This window comes from Manis pentadactyla, chromosome 2 (assembly GCF_030020395.1).
Source record: "Manis pentadactyla isolate mManPen7 chromosome 2, mManPen7.hap1, whole genome shotgun sequence".
In the NCBI taxonomy this organism is placed as follows: domain Eukaryota; kingdom Metazoa; phylum Chordata; class Mammalia; order Pholidota; family Manidae; genus Manis; species Manis pentadactyla.
Window position 1 is genome coordinate 66,947,398 of NC_080020.1, and position 24,502 is coordinate 66,971,899.

At 37.8% G+C, this 24,502-nt stretch overlaps 1 protein-coding gene across 22 annotated transcripts in view; it reads left to right on the plus strand.

The window, feature by feature from the left end:
• Positions 1-24,502, plus strand: part of MCTP1 (multiple C2 and transmembrane domain containing 1) — a 516,560-nt gene that overhangs the window by 483,954 nt on the left and 8,104 nt on the right. For 20 of the 22 annotated variants that reach the window (XR_005032711.2, XM_036925718.2, XM_036925717.2 and 17 more), the window contains 2 exons: positions 16,754-16,863; positions 20,747-20,856. Coding sequence is in view for 19 of the 22 variants with exons in the window: in XM_036925718.2 (XP_036781613.1) it covers positions 16,754-16,863; positions 20,747-20,856 (220 nt within the window). In the remaining 3 variants the exon portion in view is untranslated. The remainder of the gene's footprint in view (positions 1-16,753; positions 16,864-20,746; positions 20,857-24,502) is intronic. The other 2 variants (XR_005032713.2, XR_005032712.2) reach the window with 1 other exon arrangement.

Sequence of the window (24,502 nt, forward strand, 5' to 3'; positions counted from 1 at the left end):
GAGGTACGTGAGGGGCTCATTTGAATGCTAATTACAATATCACTCTGCACTTAGGAGGGATCACAGAACTAGGATTGGAGTGATTTGAACAGAGATATGTATATTAAGATCTTTTCTGTAATGATAAATATTTGGGTTTTTTTTCCTGTTTTTGCCTGCAGATAGATCTAAGATCTGGTCCCCACTCAGCCACTTACATGTTCTGTGATCTTTCTAACATTATATATATTCACCTGCAAAATGAGGCTAAAAGTATTGATACCAGTATTAATGCCCAGTTCTTGGCCTATGAAGGACTCTCAGGATGCCTCCCTCCCCTTTCTGCTTCTCCACATCCATCACTGTGTCCTGGGTTTGAATGAAGAACTAAAAGTTAGTTTAGAAATGGGGAAAGCAACTATTTTTTAATCAAACATTTTATTAATCTTACTAATGCTCCTTTAAGATAGGAATCATCCCCTTTATTGATTTGGGGAGGGAATATTGCCAGAGTTGCTTGACCATCCTAAGACCCCAGTGATTAGCACCTACAATGTGATGATACAAAATGTACACAGAGCCTGTGACCTCCAGAATTTTGTTCTAAGGAAAGTAGATGGAAATCCTCTATTGATCATATTGTTGTGCCTGAGGACACTGGAGAACTTATTGCATTAATATGGGTTTGGATGTTTGCCTAAAGTCACAAACCTTTTGATATCTACCTTCTAGCCCTAAGAAATTCCTCATCAGCCATATAATTCCTGCATACAAGATAAAACAAGACTTTAATGGAAAATTCTCTGCTCCTCCTAGCTGTCTGACTTCCATTGCATTAAAGCATTTTTTCTAATACTAATTTTACAAAACAATTTTCCAATGTGAGTTCCAAATAATTTCTAATGTCCTCTAACGTAATGAGCTTACTTAAATAATAAAGGAGATGAAAATGATCAAATTTGTCATATATGGAATAGCTAAAACTATTCTAAGTAGTTATACAAAATTCAACTTCAAATGTGACCATTGTAGGCATAAAATTTTAATATATAAAAACAATTTTATAAACCATACCTGGATGATTTGGCTTATTTTTTAAGCAACTAAAATGTTGATTAAATTTATTAATCAAGCTAATAGGATGCTAAGGAGAAATATACAAACCTTCAGATGGATGAACATTTTATACTGACAGAAAAAAAAAAACATAGCAATCACAATGTTGAAAAGAACTGCCTGTCAATTAATCCTTTCTGTAATTTGATAATACTGTCTTTCAAAATTTCTTAAAACCATGTCTCTCAAATGTAGTCACTGAGGACTAATTTCTCTACAGTTATGATGAAACTCACAGGGTATTTGCCAGTAGGTGTCTCTTCCACAAAATGACTTTCTACATTGCTACCTGGAATCCCTGATTTCAAGTTTTTAATTGATATTACAGTTATCTCTGTTAACTCAAAAGGAATAAATAAATGCCCATTTACTAAAGAAAACTACTTAAATGATTCTCAGGAATGGAAAGAAAAATAAGAATGCAGTAATTAGAAGGATGAATTTGGCATTTGGACTAATAAAGTGAATATTAAAACTTCTTTTTTAAAAAGATCTATTTATGGTGTTGTCTTTGTTTCTCCCAGCTATCTGTTTATCTGGAGAATGCTACTTTTCTATTTGTTTTTCTGTGTAGCAGCAGTTTGGCTCAGATAAATAGCTAATTCATAATACTGGTGGGTGTGCCAGAAAGTCACACAAACCAGAAGGTTAAAAATAATTCCTATCAACTCTGCACAGTGTATTTGAGGAAGAGCGGATTGTTGTAACTCATGCTTACAGTCAGGACACGTTCATAAACAGAGGCATTTAGATGTTTGTGTATATATGATATCATAGAAATATAAAGAGTCAGTTGGAAAAGTCAATATTTATTGTAATCTATCTTCCAACACTCAATGATAGTAACAAAAATAATGGTAATAATATTAAAATGGTAATAAGTAAGATTTTTGAGAACTTACTATATACCAAGCAGTAGACCAAATGCTTTCAAATTCAGGATTGATTTACCATGTTAGACTCAGAACCATCTAAATTCCTTTAAGTATGTAGAGATTTATTAAGCTCTGCAAGAAAATATACCAAAAATAATTTTTTGTTCTCCTGAAGCTAAGTCCACTCTTTCTTGCAGTGGTACTATTTCCCAATTCCTTCATATTGTAGGTTTTCTTCTTTCATTTGTAACACAGGTACTTGATTTTATGTTGGTCAAGTTCTTCTGCAATTACTGTGATTACATGAATGTGTGTGTGTGTGTGTGTGTGTGTGTGTGTGTGTGTGTGTGTGTGTGTGTGTTTGGCTTGAGTTGCTAAAGTTAGCTGTGGTCCAGAACTCAGTGTGTTCATGATTTTATTACAGTTTCCCAAACACTAACGAGTATCTATTTCTGATTCCCTTCTGCAACATGAGGAGATGGGTTTAGGAGGGAAGAATAGGTGTCACAAGATGAGAGGAGGGCAACCTTCACAGAGCTGGCAGGGGCACTTTTACGAGATGCCCAGCAAGGTCCACCTCCTACAAGGTATGGCTTTGAAACCCACCTCTGCATCACCAGCTGCATGCAGGCCCTTCTCTGTCACCAGCTCTTTCCAGCTTGCATTAGAAATGATTCCTCATCCTTATTTGATGGTGGACTCTCTGGCACAAACTGAACTGGGGTAAAAGGTCCACTCAGAAAACAGACTTGAGGGTTTATTTAAAATCCAGGACAAGGATCATACACATCACTAAAGCTAGAGCAGCTTGTGCTGGAACCATATATATATATATTTTTTTTTTTACAATGACCAGTTGTATGCCAATGGATCTAGAGATCAACAAGGATCCTTCTCTGAAGCAGCAAATAATTCCCTGATAGACGGTACAGATCTGGTTGGGCCGTTCATACATTAGAAACTGACTTTCTGCTTCCCACCAGCATAATGAAACAAACACAGATTACCTGTGACATGGCCAAGTTCTACATTGTTTACCCAGTTATTTAGCCAAGAGCTGTCTTTCGTCTCCTCAGAAATCAAAATCAGGAATAAAAAGCAGGAATGGGTGAGAAAATAAAAAGAAAACACAGCTGTATCTTCTTGTTTTCAGAGGCTGGATTTGGACTTGGGTGCCGGCTGCATGGCCAGCTCTGCTGGGGCAGGGCCTGGAGAGGAAGTCTTTGTCCAAAAGAAGGGTCTTTGTCTTCCTTATAGGGGCCCATCATGGCTGTTGAACACAAATCTGGTTAAGGTATTTTAATGGTAAATTATGTGGCATCCTTTTAAGGTTTATAAAAGGGGATTTAATAAAAGACTGCTAGGCAAGATGGATAAGTCTTAATTTTATTAAGGCAGTGAAAGAGACTGAAATACAAAACCAGTAGTAAGTAGGACAGTGCAGAGCTCATATCAGTCACCCTACTGGGCCATGAACAGACCTGAGAAGGACCAGTGAACAGTTCCCCTCTGCTTTTGTTTCCACCAAGCCGCACCAGCCAGCTGCTGCTCCTGCTCGCTCTCAGCTGATGATTTTTGCCTCCTGTAACACTGAGAAATCACAAACAAGTTTAGGAACTTCCACATCCTCAGACCAAAGCTCAGTCCTGCTTCATTAGCACCACTCTCATACCTTCCCTCTGCTCCCAGGGGAGGAGAGAGTCCTGTGTCTCCCCTCCACTTGGGCTCTGCCCCAGACCTTCCCAAACGTGCGTTCCTGGGGTCATGCCCCTTGTCTGTGCCATCCCTTTCTCCTCTATTCTACGTCATTCCAAGAGCAAGCAAATATGCTGATGTATGAATCACTTGGGGATCTTGTTAAAATGCAGATCATCGTTTGAGTAGTAAGGCTGTATTTACCATCCTCAAAAAAAAAAATCCCCCTTTTTGACCCCATGTATATACTCTCCATTTTCCTCCCTCTTTTTTAGCGACCCTTTATAGCAAGACTTTCTGAGAGTGGTGTCTGCTGTCAGCCTTTCATTCACCTTTGCTCCATCTAGACAGAACTCCCATTGCTGCTGCTGAGTGGGACTTGCTCTCGTCCATACGCCGTGCTCGGCAATCCGCTGGCGTTTCTTGGCCTCAAAGCAGAGGGTCAGTGAGGTTGCCCCTCCCTCCTTCTTAGAACATTTTCTTTTGACCTATAGGATGCCTCTTGCTAACTTTTCTCCTGTCTCCATCTTTCTCAGTCTCCTTTGTTGGTTCCTCCTCATTTGCTCAACAACTAAGTTTTGTGCCCTGGGGCTTGGTTCCGGCCCCCTCCGTCTGTGTTCTTTCCCTGGGCGACTCCTTCTGTGTGCACGACTTTACAGGCCTTCCAGATGCCAGGGACTTTCAAATTTGTATCTCCGGCCCTCCCCCTCTCTTCATGTGCCTACTGATATCACCTCTTGGATGTCCCATAAGCACCGCAGACCTTCTCACGGCCCAGATGCAGCTCTGCTTCTGCTCTTTCCCCAACAGTGCTCTTCCTCTATTTTCTAGCTCAGTAAAGCCAACCTTGTTTACCTAGTCGCTCAGCCAAAAATGTAGGCAGTTCCTTGAGTTCTCTTTCTCTCACCTCCCAAATACAATCTATTAACTACGGTGACTGTACTTCCAAACCTTTGTGAATATATCCACCTGGTCTGAGCTCCCATCTCCTGTGGACTACAATAGTGACCTCCTATCTTGTTTCTCCTCTACAATGCATTATGACTATGTGGTCTTTTAAAAACATACATTAGATCATGTTGTTCTGGTTGAAATGTTCCAGGTTTCCCATCACCTTACAAAAGAATCCCCCCTCTTTACTCGGCTTCACAAGGCCCTCTGTGGCACCGCCTGCTTCTCTGGGACCTTCCTGGGCTTCTCTCCCCTTCACCCGGCCACCTTGCTCTAGACTTTCTTAATTTCCTGGAACAAATCAAGTTCGTTTCTCCTTTGGAGACAACAGGACAGGGCCCTGTGCTGGGTCCCCGATTCCTACCCACCCCCGTCCCCAGCTCCTTCCAGTTGGGCTGCCTTCTTCTGTTTATTGCTTGTTTGCTTTCAGGGAAATGCCCACCCGCTTTTCTGGTTCCACATTTCCCAGCTGCCTTGACAATGGCTCTTGGAGGATTTGGGCAAGGAGATGCTGGAAGGGAAAAAGTACAATTTCTTTTATGCTCTCTGTTTCTCTTTCCTTTTTCTCCTCCCCTTTCTTTCTCCTTTCTCCAGCCCCTCCTCACCTATGCTTACAGGGACATTTTCCAGCTGGGATGAGGTGCTGCCCTCTGCAGTGGGTCAGCATCTCCTTCAAAATTGCAAATTCTGCCAAGGAGCCCTGCCCGTGCCTGTGGCTCATGCCATGGTGGGTCCGTGTGGTCCATCATTTGGGCCCCAGGAACACCCCCTCCTTCTGGTGGTGGCTCCTGAGCCCCTAATATTTGTTGCTCTATTGGATTCTGAATTCTTCCACCCCCAGTGTAGCCACTTCACTGTGTTAAGGTTGTCTGAAATGCCTACAGTAGTTTCTGTTCTCCTCAACATGAGCAGCTCTCACCCATGAAGGTCATCCTCTGGACAGCCCTCCCTCAGCACACTCTCGAGATGTACCTATTCAGGTCTCACTGTTACACTCGGCACTGTCATTGCTACACATGGCTGGTTTTTTTCTTTACTACTATGTTGGCTTGATGCTGTTCTGTTTATCACTGTATTCCCAGAGCCTAGAATAGTATGTAGTTGTCGCTCAATATTTATTGAATTAATGAATAAAAAGAATAGACTAAGATTTGGCTAAACTGAACATTGGGGAGGTGATATAAATGAAGGGAATGATAATTGGGCTTCTAAATACAAACTCCAGGAAGGAGAAAGGAAAGTAAGAGAAATTAGGCAAAAAAAAAGGGAAAATGTTACCCTTTGGGCAGAAAGACAATTAGTGGGGGAAAGGAAATGTATTTATTTAATATCTACTAATGTGTCATTTCCTTATATACATGACTTCATTCTGTTCCCACATCAATGCTGTCAGGTAGACAGTCTCTCCATCTTACTGATGGAGAAACTGGGTATCTGAGGAGTTACGTCCCTTAGACAAGATCACGTGGCTGTAAAATGTACAACAGGATTCCAGCCTACAGCATCCATCTGCCTGATTAGGGCCACACCAGGAATGTATATCACAGCCTCAACCCAGGGCTACCCTACTTTTATTTAAAATGCAGAAATTTTATATGAAAATGGATAAGCTACTATTTCTGAAGAGCTTATTTTATCCTGTTAAACCAATGGCCATCCCCAGAGAGAGAATTTGAGAGATTTTTTTCAAATTGATTCCTAGTATTTCTTGCCATTTATACTCCCTTCCTCTTCTCCCAAATAAATTGAAAGACCGTGATCTGCAGAACTAAGTAAGTAACAATTCTGCCATCAGCTCAATGAAGTGGGCCTTTGGTGTTTTCTTCCAGGTTGATCTCAGAATGAGCCTGTTTTAGTGATTTAGTTTGCAGTAAGGAAGGGGCTTAGGGGAGAGGCCCACCCCATATATCAGCAGCATCCCATAGACCATGAAGTTGTTACTCAGGTATGTGCTACATATGGCATCAATAGAGAAAGATGGCCGAGTTCTCTTCAAATTCACCAGGCCTTTATTTGTACCATCACCTCTGTTTTGTCAAATTTCACTGAAGAGCTCTATTATCATCTCAAAGGGGACAAATGAATTCTCAGTCCTTACCATTTCCTACAATATGCAAAGGTCTGAAAATGATGGGTGATGTTATATTATGCAATTTATAGGGAAACTGAGGAAAAGAATCCTAAATGGTAGAGGGAATAGTTTTTACCTCATGCTGATTTCCCTTGTTTGGTTGATTCAAGTCAGGCCATTAACATGACTTTGACATCGCTTTTCCCCTGATTTGTACTTAAGATTTTTCTCTATCCCTAAACATCATGCTCTCAGAACACTGAAAACTTATAACAAACAAATCATGGAAATTAAATGGCAATAAAACTGTTGTTGGCTTCATATAAAAAATATTATCCAGTATTTATGGCTATTATTTCCAGAAACTTGGCAATTGTAACCATACAAATGATGAAATTGATTCCAGTCACAGTCCATCTTTGTTTGGAAAGGAAATACCAGTAGTATTTGAAAAATGGATTGTTAAAGACCTTGGTTTGCTGAAGGTGGCTCATATGTTCTATTTGCTAACACAGCATCTTGTTGGGGGAAAAAAAGATATGTGCAACTTTTTCCTACCCCAGATTATTTTCAGTACAGATCTTTAGAGCAGGAAATAAAAAACAGCTAATGGTTCATGGGGCATGTGGTATTAGTTTAAGCAAAACCAAGCCCTGGTCTTGCTGACCGCCTCCTCTTTCCTGTGCTGTTTTGTCTATGCCGGCCTTAGAATATGTCAACAAATCTCTTTTAAGCTCAGATGGGAAGAAAAGATGGTGATTCTTTCTTTCTGTAAAGGAGTAATTTACAACAGATGTGCTTTTTTAGAAAGGTACAAGTTTGTCTTGTAAAGTATTTGTAAAGAAAAATAGCCTCCGGATTTCACAAAGTATTCCTGACTTGGTTTTGGAGAAGTCACATAGAGCATTGTTTTTATAATATTAATATGATTCTTTTCTCACACAATTTGATTATAACTCAAAGATTAGGTTTTTGGGAAGAGCCAAGTTTGAATATCTGAAACAATGTAGTGAAGAAATACCATATGTGACTTGACAGCTTTTTGACAGGGACCTGCAAGGAGCTCAATTTCAGGCAGGACATACGGGTTAAAGTCCCAGGAACACTTTTCAACTAGTAATGAGACCTTAACTTCTCTAAGCCTCAGTTTTCTTATCTGTAAAGCAGGGGACCACCTGCCCTTGTCATCCAAGTGGTAGAATAACTTTAAGATGCTTTATAAGCCAGAAAGTTTATCCTTTACAAAGGTAAATGATTGTTTTCATAACAAAATCTATTCAAGAAAGAAACCTTCAAGGGTTCCACAGCTTTGTGTATATGACTTTGTGTACATAAGAAAGAGAATCTTTCATTGATTAAAAACTGCATTAGTAAGTAAATTAGTAACAAAGCTTGTGCTGTTAGGAGAGTAAATAATAAATTCTGGCCCGGATTCAGCCATGAAGCTTGTTGAAGAACAAATCACTGATTCTACCTTTATCAGCACAGATAACATCACAGGATAGAAGGCGTGCACCTTGCATGAGTTTAGCTTTGGGCTATGAAGAATGTACAATTTTTAGCAGGCAGGAATATTGTAAACAGATGCATCTACTTATTTTCAGGTCCCACATCTCAGATGAGTACAGATATGGCTGGAGACACCCAGGGAGAGGGAGCATGGGTTGGGGCAGAAGTTTGAGTTAGGACATTAGGCGACTGGTCTCGGGTTTCCTCACGCAGGAAATGAGAATACTTGCCACCCACCTGTAACTTTTGTAAGGATCATGTAAGATGATACATAAAAAATAATCTATGCTCGCATTAGGTGACAAAGAAGCTATACCAATGTAAGAGTCCTGAAATATATTCTAAATAAGAAGGGAGCAATTTGTCATTTTCATTAAATTTCATAAAATTCAGCATTTGTAAGTTTTATACTATTTCCTTTTTTAGTCTTTTCAAATTTTTAATAATATTAGTGGCTAACATGTATTGAGCATTTCCTATGTTCCTGACATTTGTGGTAAATGCTTTTAATGGATTAAACTCATTTAATTTTATAACTATCACAAAGGTAGTTTCCATTATTTCCCCCATTTTACAGAGGAAGGTAAATAAATTGCTAAAAAATCACATGTGAAAGGATTGGAGCCAGGTTTAGCAATAGAGCCAGTTAGAAATCTAGTCATCTTCTAGGTAAGATTGGGGTCATCTAGAATAAGAGAGTACCCCCAGCCTTCTCTGGATATTCAGTTGTCCTCTCTTTCAGTTCTGCATTTGAATGCCAACCATTTAAACACACATTTGACAATGAAACACGTTATTTCAGAAGAAGTTTCTTAAAACACATACATGTACTCATAACATTTTTATTATAAGTAGGAATAAAGGAAAACTAGTCTGTTATTTGGATTCAGAAACAAGCTGGGTACTCTGTTCCCTGCTGTCACTAAGGTTTCAACTACAGAACCCAAGGAAGGGGCAGGAGAAATCCCACCCACCAGCAGTGTCCTTACATAAGCTTTCAAACGATTTGAGGGCCAGAGGCTTTTCCAAAACCCTTATTATCTTTTCTGTAAAATGGCTGATTTGTAACCAGAAGGGATTTTAGGGCACACTTTATTTAACTTTTTTCCAGAGTCTAAGGCAGGCAGTGCTCTGTCCTAGGCCACCATAACCCTGCAATGTGCTTTCACATTTGCAAAACCTTTCCACAAGCTATTTTGACTTTACAGAGACCTGTGAGGCCTACAGATTCTTTTCTCAGCACTGATATTGTACTGTCCTGGGTGAAAGTATACTCTGTCACTTATTTTCCTCTCTGGCTCCTTGGGAGCAGCAGCCTCCCAGCTTCTGCTGTGGTTCTATGGAGGTGAACCTGGAGCCAGGCGTTCCGGCCCCTTCACATGGGAGTCCCTCTGAAAGGACAACCTCTCTTGGGGCAAAATGACCTGAGCTCACAAGCTGTAAAGCCACTCTCTGGAACATGCACTTCTGCTGGCAAGATTAAGCCAAAGGTTTTGATATTGACATATACCCCTAATATTTAAGAGTTTTTAAGTACTAGAAGGAGTTATAAGGGGTTACCTGAAATAATTTGAAAGAGGGAGATTTGGCAAAATCGGCTCCTAAGAACTCTCCCTCCTAACATACATCTGCGTCCCTGGGTGTTTTCTATAAGTTTCATTCACATTTACATTTAATGGAAATTAAATATTTTATATGCTGCCCTTTATAAATAATAGTTTTACTGAATTAGAAGTTAACCTAGTTCGTTAAGGGGTTTTGGTTTTCCCTTGGCCTTAGGTCAGTTTTGTTTTTGATCCAAGAAGCTATTCCTTCTGCTCCTTGTCTTCACCCCGCGAGCTCGTGGTCTCCTCCTCCTCCTCCTTGGCTCCCTGGAATGTCTCCTCCTCAAGTTTTCCTCTCCCTCTTTCCTCCCCCTTCTTTTTCTTCCCTCAGTCTACTCTTTTTTCTCTTTCTTCCCTTTTTTCACCTCCTATCTTCTTCCTCCTTCCCTCCCTCCCTCCCTTTCTCTTCCTTCCTCCTTTTTCCTTCTTGGCTTTTGTAACAATTTAGGAATGCCAGCTGCCATTTTTAAATGCCTACTGCTTATACTGCCTAGCCCACGGAACATTTCTCTCCAAATTTTTTTTTTACTTTACAACCACCTTTAAGGTTACATGCAAAATGTATATTATTAAATTAATAGGGCAAGGCACAACTAAATGTGATGAAAAATTGCATTGTAGAAAATGAATACTGAAAATCATAGGGGCTACCTTGCAACAGAGTAAGCAAAAAATTAAGACTAGGTAGATGCTCATTCTGCAGGAAATCATGTGCAGAGTTAGCAGAAGGGAGGAAAAATCTTCTCAATGTACTATTACAAAGAACCTACCATCATTTTCCAAAATGTAATCTGAGAAGTTAACACTAAGTCATCTGGGGCAAAATTAAACATGCATAAAAGGTTTCATATATTTGGGAGTTCTCTGTAATATTACAAAATTTTGTTTTTAGTATAAGCAAAAATATATAAAAATAATTTGAATTCTTTCAATAAGGAATTGTATCCATAATTTCATTCCTACTACCGCTACTATCAGTAATACTTATAGACATTAGGTACCAGGCATTGTACTGAGCTCTCCACGTCTTATCCTATTTAGTCTCTTTTATAACCCTAAAATGCAGATGTCCTTGAGCACTTTTACTTTTTAAAAGAAAAATATACTGTCTTAAATGATGTCCATCTGTCCTTTTAACCTTGAATATATCTCAGAATCCTTTAATGTCTCAATGGCGAGTTCCTATTTTTAAGGAAAAGAGCCAAGGCACTAAGTAACCTGATTAAGATTGGATGTAATGAAAACTAAGTAAGACACTAGGGTAAGATGCAGTGGTCAGTGGTCTCTGAGTTGCCAAGCTACTCTCTTGAGAATTTCACTATTCTGGATTTTGGGCTGAAACATAGTCTTCTATATCTGAAAAAGAAGGAATATTGGCCCAGAGAAAACATTCCATCACTTTGTGTGGCTTTATTGAATCTATACTTTATATCTAATATATTTTCCAAAGGTTAGGAGTAAAGATGTGGAAACAAGTCTGTTTTGCAGGGCATTTTACTGAATGAACAAGAAAGCTGTGTAGCAAAACCATATTTAGCATAAAAAATAAATCACATAAAACATATTCCAACACAATCATATACATGCTAACAGAAGAGCTGTACTCTATTGATTATAACAGTTTTGTCTCAGAGCAAATTTCAATCTTATTTCTCACTTTTTGCTAGAGGTTACATAGGAAGACTTTAAAGGAAAAGCAAAATTATGAGGAAGATCAGCTCTTTGGGGTGGCAATCTGTATGTTTCCTCCAGGAAATCATAAATGAGTAAACATATGTTCTGGTTTGCTGGGATCATTCCATTTTATGGTCATCCTGGCATGAGATTCGATAGCTGCCCCACTTGTACTTGTATGACACTCTCTCACCTTAGAAACTGAAATAACATTAATTTTATAATTATATTTTGAGCAAACATTCTACATACCTGCTGATTGGTACAGCACAGGTGTTCACCAGATTCATTTACTATGATATCAACAGGGCTGATAGTGATCACCTTGGCAGGACCACGAAAAGCACCATGGCTGTGGCAGGATGCAGCTGGATGAGGGACCCAGCCCGTCATACACATCCCCTGGTACCCATCAATTTGGTTTCTTGTCCCCACTTGGAACAGAATCAATGACTGGGGGCATTTGTCATTTTATTTGAAAGCCAGTGAACAGAATTCTCCTAATATGTATGGTACTCCTATTGATTCTTTAGGTCTTTAGATTTTCCCAAATATCTCAAAGCTGGGAAGTAGTACTTTTTCAGAAAAACTGAGTTAACTTTCTGATGTGACATGTGGTAATAAATAGGTGAATATGAAAGAATCACTATTTCAGATTTGCAATTCTTGATGCTTTATAGACTATTTAAGATTTTTTTAAATTTTATAGTCATTAGAAAAACTTATAGAATATAAATCTCAAATGTACTCAGATTTATAGCTATAGCTCTTTTTTAATGGGTAATTTTTTTCTTACATCTTCAAAAGAAACCTTAATAATGCATTAAAAAAAATAAAGTGTTACTACGAAGCTTTTGGATGATTAACTACCCTATGATATTTCTTTCATCCAAACTGGTTTATAAACGAAAGCAAAAATGACAATAAAAGAAATGTACCAATTTATTCTCTACTAATAAAGTATTGAACATTAGTGAAAAAAGTATGAAATGTTGGAATGCAACACAGAGCAATTCCATTACCCAATGCAGTTTTGGGTCACATACTGTGTACAAAGAGTAATTACTTCATTGGTTGGAGACCACAATAGAGGAATATAGAATTTAATGAAGGAGATTTTAAAATGAAAGTTTTATCCCAAAGCATTTGCTTTTTTATTTTTTTATTTTGGTATCATTAATCTACAATTACATGAGGAACATTGTTTACTAGGTTTCCCCCTTCACTAAGTCCCCCCCACAACCCCCATTAAAGTCAATATCCATCAGTGTAGTAAGATACTGTAGAATCACTACTTGTCTTCTCTGTGTTGCATAGCCCTCCCTGTGCCTCCCTCCACATTATACATACTAATCGTAATGCCCCCTTTATCCCTCCCTTCCCACCCATCCTCCCCAGTCCCTTTCCCTTTGGTAACTGTCAGTCCATTCTTGGGTTCTGTGATTCTGCTGCTGTTTTGTTCCTTCAGTTTTTCTTTGTTCTTATACTCCACATATGAGTGAAATCATTTGGTACTTGTCTTTCTCTGCCTGGCTTATTTCACTGAGCATAATACCCTCTAGCTCCATCCATGTTGTTGCAAATGGTAGGATTTTTCTTCTTATGGCGGAATAATATTCCATTGTGTATATGTACCACATCTTCTTTATCCATTCATCTACTGATGGACACTTAGGTTGCTTCCATTATTGGCTATTGTAAATACTGCTGTGATAAACATAGGAGAGCATCTGTCTTTTTCAAACTGGGCTGCTGTATTCTTAGGGTAAATTCCTAGAAGTGGAATTCCTGGGTCAAATGGTATGTCTATTTTGAGCTTTTTGAGGAACCTCCATACTGCTTTCCACAATGGTTGAACTAATTCACATTCCCACCAGCAGTGTAGGAGGGTTCCCCTTTCTCCACAACCTCGCCAATATTTGTTGTTTGTCTTTTGGATGGTGGCAATCCTTACTGGTGTGAGGTTCAAAGCATTTGCTTTTTAACATTTTGCCAGAATTACAGACCATCTTATTTTGGTTTTTGGTGGCCCTGGGTGAGGGGCTGGGGGTAGGGTGGGAGTGCAGAAGAAACAAAGACAATTAAGAGTAGCAGATTTGTAAAACTCTCAGCCAATCATCAAACATCTGTAATTGCATTTTAACTATCTACTGGAAACAGTCTTTGTAGATTCCTTAAATGACACATCTTCACTAGGGTCCTATGTTTATATTTATACACTGTGTTATTGACATGAAATCTGGTGGTTTTTAACACCTCTTTCACTTTCCACTGTTAAATCAAGTTCCAGATTTGATTTTCTTGCTGATCATGGTTCCTACAAGATAAGTTCCTAGATATTTTCAAATCTTTTCTTGTTTACCTCACAGGGATTCTGGATAGGAACTGAAAGCATCTGGGGAGAATGGGAAGGTCATGTGGTATATTGTGGGGAGAACAGACTTGGGCAGAGTTGGCCTGTTGGAGTCCTAATCCAAGCTCTGTCAAGTCTCCCTGGGCTTCAGTTTCTTCTTCCATAGAGCAGAGAAAAATATCTGCATTGTAGGATGGCTGTGATGATTGAATGAACAATGAAAAGCACTTTACAGTTGCTTAATAAGTGTCTATTTATATTCTACTATTTTCTAAAAATAAGTATAAAAATACAAAAATTCACTGAGAAAAAAACAGATAAACCATATAAAATCATGTTCAATGAGTGCCAGTTTACTTCTTTTACCCATGTTCCTTCAATAATGTTGTTGGAGAAAATTAGGGAAATATTCTGATTATAAAAGGAAAACATATTAATTGCAAATAATTTTAATATTACAGGAAAATAAGAAGAAGATAAACTTCCATTACTTTTAATATTTTGACACATTCCCTTCATTTTTTTCTAATCTATCCATTTGAAAAAAAATTTAGGATTATGCTCTATATCAATCACATTTACTTCCCATTTTATTCAGTTTCTATTAGATCATAGCATTTTCATTGTCACAAAATATACTCTATAAACAATATTTTTTATTTCATAAGTCTATCAATTGTATGTACCATAATTAATTCCATCTAACATGTTAGTGGTTTTTCTCCTTTTGTTTTTATAAACAAACCTGCAATGAAAGTTTTTCCGGATGTTTATTGACTATATCATACACCAATCTTTCATTGCTCATCATTCATAGTTTAATTACTTAAATATTTGGTACAATAAATGCCTTATCATGGTTTCTCTTTTGTGAAAAATTTCATGGCTACAGTTACTTATTCTACAAAATTTTAAAAACACTTAATATCAAATTCCATTTTACTCCACTCCAAATACATTACTATTTGCTTGAAATTGCATTATGCATGTAAGTCCAACTGAAAAAAAGAATATATTTTAATATTCAGAGTTATAACGCAGAAACACAGTATTGTTTCCTTAAGATAGATTCTATACATTTCTTGTTAAGATTATGCCTAAGTATTTTACATATTTTATTGCTACTGTGAAAGAAATATTTTTCACATTATAATATTGAACTGATATTATTCTCAAAGAACTTTTGTTGTACAACCAGCATGCTTGGACTCCAGCTTGATTTATTCTGTATATAGAAAAATATTTGAAAAGCACTTCACTTAATAGTAATAAATGAACTTAGCTGGTGCTTGAGAGAGAACACTGAGGGCCATGGAGATGATTAGAGCAGAACAACTTTGTAATTATGTAGAGAACTAGGAGCCACTGGTTATTCTAAAGTGTACAATTGCATAGATGAAATTAATGCATTTTGTTTTATTACTGGGGAGGGAAAAAAGACAAGAAATTACTGCACCCATGTCTGTAGTGACAAGTGAAGAGTGACTTTTGAAGATAGTGGGGACCCCAAGAGTACTTAGTTGTTCCATATACTTTAAGCCTTATGCATCTCATATATATCATCATATGACAATCCTTTTTGGCTTAAGCAAGGTGAAAAATGTAGACAATATCTCCCATGGTAATTAAATTTAAAATGAGGGCTCATGACTGGTATCTAAAGATGATGTTATAAAACTGGCCTCCATGTCCTCAGTCTTACGTACCCTGTTGTCCTTCCTTGGAGGCTGCACACACACCTGTCATTCACTTGTCCTCGATTTCAAAGGTGGCAGGATGCCAGTCCCAGCCAAGTGTTCACAGTGCAAAGTGCTTTCAACTCTTCTGAAATGAAAGTCAGTATGTAAATGTGCAACATGACGACATTATTATTCTAGCTTCCTGGCTGCTTTCAGCAAGCACTGACTGCCACATGAGGTCTCAAGTGTTCTGGCACAGTGTGCTAGTGTTCAAAAGAAGCTAAAGTAATGAAATTGGATCTACATTTCCATAGATATTCAAGCTGGCATGGAGGAATGGAGTCATGGAATCAGGGTTGGATGATCTCCACCGAACAGCCTAGGCAAGTGCCTGTGATGCCAGGCTACTAAGCAGAATTTTCAATCGTGAAAGGCCACCACTATTTCTTCCTCTGGGTCTAAAATTACAAAATGTGCACATTTCCCCCAGGCTCACACCACTCTCTGGGTGCTTTATGCTCAATCCTCACCCATTCCTTGGAGCATACCAGCTTTGCTTAAATCCAGCACGTTTTAAAAATGAAGAACTAAGTACAAAGAAGGGGGAAAATGTCTTGTTAGAACCCTGACTAGAGCATATGCTACTGTATAAAGTATGTGACTAACCAGGCTTACCGTGAATCTGATCTACCTAAGGTACTATCTAGGAAGTGCCAATTAAAGGATTTCAGTTGACCTTGTCTTTTTTTTTTTTCCTTCAGTTTTCATTGCTCACAGGTATTCTCATTTGCACCCAGCATTCTCTACTGTTGAACTATCTGGAGCCAAGACTAAATTTACGTCTGTAGGTGGTAGGGTACAAGAAACTAGGTGTGCTAAGGATGGAGTCATGGTGTGTCCAGGGTCAGTACAGATTCTGGATTTGGTCATTATGAGACCTGACCTCTATCTTGCAACTTTACACCTCCCCTCCCCCTGGCTGCTGAAATGTTTGTTCCTCAGGGCAACAGCACCAGGATCTGTGCCTTGTTCTTTGCAGTTACCTTTATGCTTGTACGTGTCAGTGATGCTGGGTACCCTTCCTCCTCCATCTCCCTTTGTATCCTGAAACTTTCATGGGCTTCAAGTATCCATTTATATATATGCAGATATGAAGTTTTTTTAAGTGTAAAAATATAAGATGGACAATTCAAAGAATTCATGCACTAAACAATACCTTTACAGAATCTCTCTTTATTGTATTTTAGGACAGTGAAAAAAAGGGATTTATAAATAAAATCTATGCCATCCAAGAGGTATGTATCAGTGTCCAGAACATCCTAGATGAAGTGGCTTCCTTTGGCGAAAGGATAAAGAAGTGAGTGATGATGACATGTGAGCCCTGGCTTTCTGTGGGACATAGTGTCCATTTGTTTCTTGGAGGGTGAAATGCTATTCTTTTTGGCAGGGGACACGCCTTCTGGGTGATTTATTGCTCAGTTTCATCATTATTTACTTTGTTTCTGCCAGTCTTGGGTTTTATGAAACTTCTGTCAATTTCCTTCCTGAAATTTAGAACATATTGGTTGGAAAGAAGTCATACTTGTAGCTTTGAAGAAATAACACAATCCTAAATTTTAGCACATTTTCAGAGTGAAAGACTTTGTTCTTAAATGGAATATGAAATTGTGGTAAGAAAAAAATAAACCAAGAAAACTGAGGATTTCAGGTAATCAAGACACACCTACATTTTATTATTGGTCAAGTATGTTTTCATCAAGTCATACTAAATTTTAAGAAAATCATATTATATGTAGCAACCTGCAAAAATATTCTTTCAAATGTGTGTATTTAAATAGCTTTTATGAGATCATAATTATAGATGAAATAAACTAGTGCTTTGTCACTTAGAAAATGCATGGAATTTTTATAATTATAAAAACCTTTTTTTTTAGAATAAGGAAATACAGCTTCATTGAGATCTAATGTAAAATTAAGAAACTTTATATTACATTACTTGTGTTTATTTCAAATAATTTTTATTAATATGCTTTTAAAAACAACTGCTTAATTATAAAAACCATAAGGTAGATTTGCAATAACTGATTATTAGTAAAAAATATACTAAGGCCCCATATTGTTAAACTATGTGAAATTGGTCTACATAATAATTGCTAAATGTCTGTTCAAGAAGAGGTGCTGTATATCTGGATAAGCTTACATTTTCCTAGTATCATGTTTATATTCATAACCAAAAGTGTTCTGCAGACTTGCATCCTTGGGCATATACAGGATTTGAAAGGAGTAAATTATTTAAAGGTGTGAGTCATTCATTCAGTGCCTTTCATGTTTCAAGGTATAATGCATTTTGTATAATTTTTAATACATTTCCACATATGAATAGGTGCTGAGTTTCCACTTTCTTATATTAGAACAGCCTTCCTCTCACTCCAAATGTGCCTCTAAGCAACAACTCAGATTTCTGAAGACTGATTTCCACATCTTTTCTCTTTCCTTCTTCCTTTCCATGTTATTTCTATCTCTAAGAATGGTCCCTTGTTCTCCAGTATATCCACTGAAGCATAGAGTAAAGTCTTAAAAATTTCCCTATTGAGTATTGTTCTTTCTCTGAGGTACACTGTGTTTATACCTGAAGGAAGCTTCTCATTTATTCCATAAGACTCTGGGTCATCTCTGAGGTCAGGCTAGTGAATGCCTAAGGGGAAGACGATTCTTTTTAAATCTGGGTGGTAGGAGACCTTAGAATAGATGCTTGATGGAAAAACATGGCCAGAGGCTATGGCCTGGCCATGGGGAAAACTGGGTTTTATAAAACTTCTCATACATACAGACTGAGGTATAGGAACACGGTATAGGGTCCAGTGAGTCTTGTGGGAGCCATCTTCTGTGACAGTAATCCTTCAAATACTAAAACAGAGAAATTCCCCTGGGGTCACATGGGATAAGTTGCATCTATCCAGAAAGCAGATTCAGAAGCATCTTTTAGTACAAAGGGAATAGCCCGTATAATTACCATATCTTATTACTAAATAATTTTACCAGAACTTTCTTGAATCACATCTCTTTTTTGGGAGGAAGACCATATTCTAGATTAAGATTTCACAATGCACTGTGGAAATACAAAAGGGATTTTTTTTTTTCTTTCTGATATTAGCTACACTGGTAAGGATTCTTTGCCATTTTTCCTTCCAAGAGGAGAAAGGAGAACACAGGGAGCCCTTCAGCGAGGCTGCCCAGAAGGAGGGTTTCTGAGTGAAGAGCCAGTGCCCTCCCATATGGAGCAGTGTGACGGATGGCTCTGAGCTCAGCCACAAGAAAGCAAGCAGACCCTCAGCCTTCTGTTCTCTCTACAAGCAGGCAGAAGCAAGGGAAGCACAGGTGTTAGGAAGTGAGGGAAGCCATGAACTCTACCTGGTGACAGTTGCAGGATGCTCACTCTGGCCATGGGAGGAAAAAGACAAAGATAGAAAAGCCAGATCCCAAGCATACTGAAAACAAGACAATGAAATTGATCTGGTTATTTTACTGTCAACATTTCAGGGAACATTTGACCTAGACACAAAAAGCAAGCCATATGCCACAAAGCTAAGGAATAATTCCAAAGTGTTGTGCTGAGGCACAGTATGGGAAGAAAATCTCTGAACAGTCATTCTTTATTGAATCAAAAACTGCCCTTGACAAACCCCACCCCAAGTGAATACAACATACATTACCAGGAAATTAGAAGAGAAAAAAACCCCAAACATCATACACAATTTCTTATTTTCCTCAAGTGCCTTCTGCCTTACAAGAAATGCCATACTTAGATTCCTAGCTGGCTCTAAAATGTCACATTGGTTCACATATATACCTTACCACAACTACCAGTCTTCCTTGATGTATCAGCTGTCCCCTACTTATAAAGGGAGGAAGTTGAAGCTTAAAGAGGTTGGTTGACATATCTAAAGCTGCAGAACAGAATCTAGGCTTTGGACACAGGTCTGCTACTTTCTTTTGCTCATTTCATTAAACTTGCTAAAGAATCACTCGACAGGATGTTAGTTCCTCTTTGGAGGCTGAACGAGGTGGCAGTGGTCTGCCTGATACCACTGGGGTATAGTTAGATACCCCAGTGTGAAGTCTCCATGGTTCTGTTTTCTTTATAATTGTCACTCTCTCTTAGAAACTTTCAAGAGATTCACTGCAGAACTTCTACACAAAAAGTTTTAGTTAGTCTTTCCATGTTCCATTTCCCTAATTTCCCACATCATCATTTTTGCTTTTTCTGTCTTCATTTTTCCTCCTTTCCTTTTGTCCCACTGCATTTCTTCCCATCTTCTTAGTACTGTCTTTTTTGTAACTTCCTCTACTTCTTTCATTGACCCATTTTCTTTGTTCTGCTGTTGTCTCAATCACTACTCAGTCTTGGAGCCTCCCTGACCTTCTCCATTATCTATTACCAGAGTGTGGGGACACAGCAGAGCCATCAGCCAGGTCCTGTTATAACCCACTCTTCCAGCTTACCTTCCCTTTTCATAGTCCGTCCAACAAATCTACCATGTGTGATGCTCTCCTTTGCCAGAAATAATATAGGGAGACTAGTAGGCCATACTGACTTTATTTCTTAAGTTATCTATGTATTTCTGGGAAGAAGAGCATGATGGCAGGTGAAGTTTTACAAGCCTAACTGCTCTGTTCCCCCTTCCCGACTTCTAGCGCCATTCGAAACACAGGTGAAGTGGGAAGTGAGTATTCCTCTAAGGAATTCTAAAGGTCAGAGGATTTGCACAACAGTGTGAGATTTGGGTCTACAGACAAATGCTATACATTTTATTTCCAGTGTGGGGGATTCAGTGTGAGAGTTGATAGAAGAAAGAATGGTAAGCCCAGGTGCATTCTCCTACACGAAAAGTTGGAGAAACCCAAGATTGGGTGCAAGCTTTAGAAATATGAAAACAAAATTGTTTTGTTGTTTTACCATGTGGGGTGTCACCCAAGTAGTGCAATGACTTTAGACCCTGAAGTCACCTGGGACAATCTGGAGGGGTTGGTGGCAAGGCTGGGTTCACGGAGCTGATCAAATTAGACCAACTTACGTCCTCTGATAGCCCACTACAGCTGGATTCTATTTCAGAGAGAAATGCAGTCCTACTGGATAGATCCCTAGTCCAGATTTTAAATCAGAATCACATTTATACTTTAATCTTTGTTTGAAAAAGTACAAAGTGCTCAGATTGCTGATGTGTTAATTTCTCATTCAGTACGTTCAACTGGACCGTCCCATTCTTAAGCTGGCTGGCCATTGTAGCCCTCTGTGTGTTCACAGTCATCCTGTACTTCATTCCACTGAGATACATTGTCCTTGTCTGGGGTAAGTGAAGCCTTTGTTTTTTTTAAACTGCCTTAGCTGCTAAGAATAAACTATTTTTAAGGGATGAGTTATATGTCAGTAGTTTCTTGTATTTATAGTCGTGAAGCTACTCCATGATGAAAAGAGACAGGCCAGTTAAAAATTACAACAGTATAAAGATTTAGGTCTACTGCAAAATGCATTTTTCTTATCTGGCACCATAGGTTCCATCATACTATAAACATGTAGTTGTGCAGATCCTTCAAAGTGTACCTTTGTCTAGAAATCACTCTGATTTATTTTCACCACTTATACTTAAACAGAGGCATTCTGATCCATACAGTACATTTAGAACAATATGCTTTTGTTCTTTGTACTCTATCTTGTGAGTGTCCATCAACATGGTACTATATATGGCTGCCTTGTTAAGAGGTCACCTTTAGGATGCAGGAAAAAGTGTGTTGGCATTGACAGGCTGCTTAGGAGCAAGAAACCTTTATGCGTACTAAACAAGAATGCTTCTCCCAAAACCTACTTTAAAGGCAGTATTTCTGAGTCCTATTTTTAAAGCAGTTATACGGCACACTTCCTATGCACCTAGACTCCATTTTAGGTGGTGGTTTCAGCATTCTTTACAGTTTTGGGGTTTTTGTTTCTTTATTCGACAAAATTCTTGGTTTCAAAAACTCACTTTTCAGTCTCTAAGATCAACTGACATATAAAACTACATTAATGATATATAAGCAAAACTGAGTAGAAGTGTAATTCTCTACTTGCCCCTGGCCTGCATACACCTAAGTTTACTAAATCTATACAAAAAGCAAAGAACCAAAATGGGTCTTAACTTCAGAAAGCATGTGCTTACACAAAAAGCAAAAACATCAAAGGAAATGTTCTTTTATTTTTAAAGCTTTTAAAGAAATACGCTGGAATAAAGTGAGAAAGGATGTAATGTCTCCAAACCCTCCTGTTTCAAGATTCTTCTCTCTATTCTTTTTGGACTATCTTGTCATATCTTGAGTAAACCCTTAACCATCACTATCATTATTATCTTTATATCTTGGTTAGGGAATGGAGGATGAGGGGAATGATTATTTTTATCCTTATTTTCTCTACTTTAAGGAGACAGTTTCAACTAACACAGTACTTTGACTATACAAGGGAAGAGGCATTTCCACCATGTTCTTGCTTCCCTATTGTAGGTTCAAGCCCTCATCTTTCATTCCTTCCTCTGATATTTAAAACAGATGCTATTTTATTGAAGGAATTAGGGTAGGGCATTAGGTGTGGTAGTTTATTACCTCTAACCTACCTCAGGTCAGACCTGCCATCTCAGTAGTGATAGGTGGCGAACCTCTGGTTTAGATTCCCCAGGTTCCCAGAAACTGGAGCCCATGGCAGACATCTGGCTATGTAACCTAGGGTGGCCTCACTGGCTAGCTGTCTCAAATGTAATTTTTAGAGAATGTTGGGGCCTTTTGTTTCATCAAATGAAATTAAACAAGAACAGTATTTCTATAGTGGTAGGTGATTGCTGAAATATTAACCTGAACTCTAAGACGTGGGTGTCAGATGGGGAGGCAGAGTAAAATCATGGCTGCAGAAGTTTTTTCTACTGAATATCCTGAAGAGCCAAGATGCTCTAATTTATGGCCCAGTTTTTGCCAGTCTATTGATTTCATATATTTTTTATGTGAATATGCTTGGTAATTTATTAAGTGTGATATAAATGTAAAAGAGAAGACTTATCTCACTGAAATTCTTCACTATATCAGAGATTATGTAGATACTTCTAGTTTTGTACACTGACATTTTTGTCTCATTAATTCATTTGCTTGTATAACTCCAATTTCACCTGTATTTACCCCTCATCCAGTTTGGTCTTCAGGTACTGCATAGGATTAACTGTAGAATAATTTAATATGGGTAAATGTGGCTCATCTTTAACCGTTCTTGGCCATTCTACTCTAAGAAGTGATCTAAGTTGACTCAATCATAGCAACATCTTTTGTAGGCATTACATTTACATTTTTTATTTAAAAGGAAAATTGGTTTCTGAAAATTTTAATGCCAGAGATGTAGAAACAGAAACTTGTTCTTCTGATGAGAATTTAAGATCTACTCTCTTAGTGCTTTCAACTATGCTAGTATTAACTATAGTCAGTATACCAACCATACATTATCATGACTTATTTACTTTATAACTGGAAGTTTATATGTTTCGATCTTGCCAACACCCATGTCTGGTAACGACCAGTCTATGAGCTTTTTTTTTTTTTTATAGGTTCCACATATAAGTGAGATCACAGTATTCATCTTTCTCTGACTTATTTTACTTAGCATAACTCCCCCAAAGGCCATCTACATTATTGTAAATGGCAAGATTTCCCTCTTTTTTTTCTGGCCAATATTCTACTGTGTGTGTGTGTGTGTATATATATATATATATATATATATATATATATATATATATACACACATACACATTTTCTTTATTCCACATCTTGGCTATTATAAAGGGTGCTTCAGTGAACACTGGGTGTGCATGTATCTTTTCAAGTTAGTGTTTTCATTTTATTCACATAAATACCCAGAAGTTAAATTACAGGATGATATGGTACTTCTGTTTTTTTGAGGAACCTCCATACTGTTTTCCATACTACACCAATTCACATTCCCACCAACAGTGCATGAGGATTTTTTTTTTCTTGTCTTCTTGATGATAGCCATTCTACCAGGTGTGAGGTAATACCTCACTGTAGTTTTGATTTCCATTTCCCTAATGATTAGTGATGTTGAGTATCTTTTCAGGTACCTATTGGCTAACTGTCTTCTTAGGAGAAACTTTTTTAGATCCTCTACCTAGTTTTTAAGTAGTTGCTTATTATTTTTTTAACTATTGAGTCACAAGTTATTTATGTATTTTATATATTATGAGATCTTTTCTAAGATTCAGTAGGTTGCCTCTTCACTTTGTTGATGGTTTTGTCTGATGAGCAGAAACTTTTGTGTGATGTAGTCCTACTTGTTTATTTTTACTTTTGTTGCTTCTGTTTTTGGTGTCAAATCCAAAAAATCACCAAGACTAATGTCAAGTTGCTCACTGGCTATATTTTCTAGGAGTTTTGTGGTTTTAGGTCTTATATTCAGATCTCTAATCTATTTTGAGTTAATCTTATGTATGGTATAAAATATGGTCCAGTTTTCCAACACCATTTATTGAAGAGACTATCCTTTCCCCATATATTCTTTGCTCAGTTGTAAATTAAGTGACCATATCAATGGGTTTATTTCTGGGTTCTCTATTCTGTTCCATTGGTCTATGTCTGATTTTATGCTAGTATCATACTGTTTTGGTGACTATAGCTTTGTAATACAGTTTGAAATCAGGGAGCATGATACTTCAGCTTTGTTCTTCTTTCTTAAGATTGCTTTGGCTATTCAGGGTTTTTTGTCTTTCCACACAAATTTTAGGATTATTTGTTCTACTGTGAAAGATGCCATTTAAGTTTTTATAGGGATTGAATTGAATCTGTAGATTGTTTTGGTTAGCAGAGACATTTTAACAGTATTTTTCCAATCCATGAACAAAGAATATCTTTCCCTTTATTTGTAACATCTTCAATTTTTTAACATCATCTTATAGTTTTCAGTGTACAGATCTTTC